Source organism: Tachysurus fulvidraco, chromosome 19 (assembly GCF_022655615.1).
Source record: "Tachysurus fulvidraco isolate hzauxx_2018 chromosome 19, HZAU_PFXX_2.0, whole genome shotgun sequence".
Classification (NCBI taxonomy): domain Eukaryota; kingdom Metazoa; phylum Chordata; class Actinopteri; order Siluriformes; family Bagridae; genus Tachysurus; species Tachysurus fulvidraco.
Genome location: NC_062536.1, coordinates 10,878,107 through 10,882,862, shown reverse-complemented (window position 1 = coordinate 10,882,862; position 4,756 = coordinate 10,878,107). Strand labels below are relative to the sequence as shown.

The 4,756-nt window shown below is 37.4% G+C and overlaps 1 protein-coding gene across 2 annotated transcripts in view; it reads right to left on the bottom strand.

The window, feature by feature from the left end:
- Positions 1-3,288, bottom strand: part of LOC125139537 (apoptosis facilitator Bcl-2-like protein 14) — a 4,390-nt gene extending 1,102 nt beyond the window's left edge. The window contains exons 1-4 of one of the 2 annotated variants that reach the window (XM_047803789.1): positions 3,131-3,288; positions 645-944; positions 346-447; positions 150-208 (exon numbers count right to left, since the gene is read on the bottom strand). In XM_047803789.1, coding sequence (XP_047659745.1) covers positions 150-208; positions 346-447; positions 645-894 — 411 coding nt within the window. In that variant the 5' untranslated portion in view covers positions 895-944; positions 3,131-3,288. The remainder of the gene's footprint in view (positions 1-149; positions 209-345; positions 448-644; positions 945-3,130) is intronic. The other variant, XM_047803790.1, reaches the window with a different exon arrangement.
- Positions 3,289-4,756: the final 1,468 nt, after the last annotated feature.

The following is a 4,756-nucleotide window of genomic DNA, read 5'->3' as shown; positions in this document are numbered from 1 at the left end:
CCTGTCACTCTAATCACCTGTCACTCTAATAACTATCCTATTTTATTCATGTGTAACATTTTAGCCAGATATTGTTACTCTTAAACTAGTGATTTATTTTTTCAACCCCCAAGTGCATCATTAAAATGAAAGGAATGAATGTGACTTACTTTCTCGTTAAGTTTATCTCCATGTTCCCGAAGCAGTTCCACTATTTGCTCCACAAGATCTGTAGATACAGAATACGAATTAGAAACCTTGCTAAGTCATATAGCTACTTTTACATGAGCTCTGTATGCATAACTAGCACAGGATATGTGAAAAAATAAGGAAGTAAAAAAAACAATCTCGCGAACATACACTCACCGTCACCATCAGTTTCTATATCCGTAGATTTAAAATGAACTTTATCTGTGAGTTTAGTCAACTTGTTGACGATTTGTTCAACTTCTTCCTGGTCTGAATCAGCTGCGGTTACGAACACAATGAAATTAATTAGTGAGCCATGTTTATAAGGAAAATACCTCATGACCTACAAATATAAAGCTGCAGACTCTGTATATAATTGTAATCCCAGAAACAGCCAGAAATTGTTACTTTTTCAATTAACAATACATATGCCATAGCATTAATAAGTGATCTCAGGGTTGCATTCTGATACTCACATGAACCTGCAGTTGCCGGTTGTCTGTGAGGAGGTCTAGTCACACAATCTTCATCTTCCCTCTCTGGCCGAATGCAGCTTATGATCTTCAGAAATTTACGCTTCTTATTTTTCTGTGTTTTATGGTGTTTCTGAGGATGTGTAGCAGCCTTCACCTCTCCCACACTGTTGCTTTGGGTGGGATGACTGTCTATTTTCTTCTGTACGTACCTCAAAAGGAGTTTGTACTCCAGACTGTCTGCGGGAAACATCTGTGCAAGCAGTTCTGCCTGGTTCCTGGTTGTAGAAAAGGACTGAAAGGCTGTACAAAGGTAAAAACTGCTTGTATAAGCTTCTTAGTCATTTTAATTGACCTTAAACTTAAAGTCTGTCAACTGTTTACATGAAGCAAATGATTTCATACCTTATCTCAAGAGTTAAAGTTTAATGTGTTTTAAAAATGTAAATAAGCTTCCAAGCTAGAAGATTCCTAAGAATAAGACAACTTCTAAAACATGGCAGCTGTGTGTGTAAAGTTCCCAAAGCCAGAATTTATATCACATTCCTGCCAAATGACACACTTAGTAAGGATGGGAAAGTTACCTTTTGTATGACTAAGGTATTCCCCTTATACAGATGCATCATTTCAAGTCATAATTCTTCACATCTAATTAAGGGAGTAATAATCATGTGGGGCCAAAATGTTGACAGTATATTTAACCATGTTATTTCCTTAAATTCCACATGTGAAAAACACGGAATGAGAGCTGAAGGATCACATGAGAAATCCGGTCTGAAAATGTTAACTTTGTGCGCCACGGAATGAAAAAATATCATACAATACAAAACAATAAAATAAATAAATAAATAAATAAATAAATAAATGTCAAAAACAAAAATCTGGTGTTGCATTAGTTGAATATGTTTCTTACATTTAGGTTTTGCAACTAAAACACCAAGTACAGGCATTTATGTGCAAACGTGGATGTTTTACTTGTCTTAAAGATATAAAGTTAATAAACTAATCCATCAACTTACAAATAGCGGCATATAGCAATACAGACTAACCTGCACAATAGTCATTAGTAAAATTAACTGACATATATTGACATATATTGATTTTTTTTTTTTTATAAAAATGTTTAATTAATAGCCTATGACTAGTTACTATACATATCCCAATATGTATAATTTGCTCTGAAGGTTCACGCATGCGCAACATCAACAGTATGTCAGATGCGTCCGAAACAGTTCGTTCAGTGTACTGATGATTCGCTGTATCGGTTCAGTTATTCAAGCATGCGCAGTATCAACAGCTCATTGGCTCTCGGACGCGTCCGAAAGAAACAGTTCTCAGTTCAGTGTACTGATGATTCGCTGTATCGGTTCAGTAATTCACGCATGCGCAGTATCAACAGCTCGAGCTCAGAGTTCTCTCAGCACAACATGTCTCAGTTCAGTGTATAGGAGTTACATATACTCCGGGATATTAGTTTATTTACAGTCGGACCGACTGTCAGGCATGACCGAAAGTGAGTAACTTTAGTAACTTGTGGATCAGCGCTGACTCAAGACGCGAACTGTTTAGAACGAATCAGTCCGATTTGGTGAACCGGTTCATCCAGTTCACTAAAAAGAACTGGTTCAAAAGAACGATTCGTTCACGAACTGGCCATCACTACACACGCGCGCGCGCGCACACACACACACACACTTCGTATAGGGAGTTTCAATAACAGTGTATATTGAAACCGCTAAATAAAGTCGTTGCTTTGTGCCACTCTCTCCCTTAGTGCTTGTTTTTATTTTTTCTCTCATTCTCTGTTAGGGCAAAACACTGCCATTTTGTTTAGGTGCTAAAAAAATCTCTAAAATTCCCCAACAGTTTACCAATTGTCCGGTGTTTGGATTCGTATTTGTATGGCAGTTTTCTAAGAAGCAGTCACAGTGATGTGTCCGGGCAAATCCAACAGCCATTAAAGCAGATTGAAGTGAAACACACACACACACGCTCGCGCTCTCTCTCTCTCTCTTTCTCTCTCTCTCTCTCTCTCTCTCTCACACACACACACACACACACACACACACACACACACACACACACACACACACACACACACACACACACACATTCAGACGTTTCGAGTTATCCAATAGATCTATACATTATTAATACATTTAAACAAACAAACAAATAAATAAATACGCGACATTTCACTTCCGTGATTTAAAGACTCACCCAGACAAGAGTCAGGTCTGTAATATTTACATACAGTATATATAAATAACCAGAAAAACACCAAGCTGTGTTCTTCTTACACATGACTAAATAACAATACTTTGTAAACTGTTTACAGTCTCTAATAACAACTAGGTCTGGTGACAAGTGCTCTGTTTCCTTCTACCGGTTTACACACTCACTGTTAAAACGTTAAGATGGTAAATGTAATGTGTATATAATATATAAGAATAATATACATTATATAAAAGTAAGTATGAGACGCTTACAGAGGTTGTTCCTGTACTCCGTTTTCTATGTCGCTCCTGTATCACTGGAGTCCAAATCTCTGTAGTGTCTCTCATAGGTTATAATAGGCGGACGAGGAGGATCCGAGGATCCGACAGCTGCGTCACAACAAGTTGTGACGCAGCTGACGCACTCGAGGAGGATCCGAGGATCCGTTGCTGGCGTCACAACTGGTTTTTGGTTTGCGTTTTTTTTTTTTTTTTTTTAAACTTAAAAAAAAACAAAAAAAAACAACCGCAACCCAAAAACAAAGTTGTGATGTAGTTGTGATGTAATTTCCTTAAAAGCTCTTTTTAAATTATTAAATTGTTAAATTGTTTACATTTAAAGCTCTTTTTAAATTGTCATAAGATTCAATTTGACTACATATTTTTCACTACCTATTTTTGAGTAACTGTTTATTACTTTAACCCTGAATTCAGTAATATATAACTCTGATCATTTCAAACATTAGATATATATTGTGATTTATTATTTTATTATTATTATAGTTTTATTGATTTCTTATTAAACCTTAAACAAAACAACAATCAGTCAGCACACACAGCATACATTCAAACATATTAATAACAATATAACAACGATGTATTGTTAATATGAGAGTGAATATTGAAAAGCTAAGGGCAAACCAAAACAGGTCAGGGTTGGGGTCATGCTTGTTCAAGTAAATCCCACAAAGGGGCCCGTGTCAGCCAGAATAATTCGGATTTGTTCTGTAAATCATGTGTAAATTTTTCCAAAGGGAAAAGATTAGCCACTTGTGCCAAGCACATCTCCAAAGTTGGTAGCTGCGGTGATGTGAATTAAATTTTAATGTCAAGGTGTAAATCCTTGGCTCCCAATAGCGGACCCTTGGCTACACCGATAAAACGTAGTTTACATCATACTAATAAAACACAGAGATGTTTGAGAACTGTGTAACATTATTAATTGAATAATAAAGTTCACTGGTGGGAGATAAACAGGACTCATTTTATTGTCTTTCTCAATCATCAAACAGAGTACACTTATGAGATGATTTCCAATGAAGGAATGAACATCAAGTGTACTTTCTGCTGTGTTCATTCTTTAATGACTTACATCCCAATATCTGAGACTTGAGGCCTAGCTAACACATTATTAGTCCACTAAGAGTGATGACACTAAAATATACAATTGGAAATGAAAAAAATATACATTCAATTCAATTCAATTCAAGTTTATTTGTATAGCGCTTTTTACAATAGACATTGTCTCAATGTCTACATCATTCAAGTATTCCCATAATTTAAACACTCTCACTCACTCATTTTCTACCGCTTATCCGAGCTACCTCGGGTCACGGGGAGCCTGTGCCTATCCCAGGCGTCATCGGACATCAAGGCGGGATACACCCTGGACGGAGTGCCAACCCATCGCAGGGAACACACACACTATCATTCACTCACGAGATCACACACTACGGACAATTTTCCAGAGATGCCAATCAAACTACCATGCATGTCTTTGGACCGGGGGAGGAAACCGGAGTACCCGGAGGAAACCCCCGAGGCACGGGGAGAACATGCAAACTCCACACAAACAAGGCGGAGGCCGAACCCCGACCCTGGAGGTGAGAGGCGAATGTT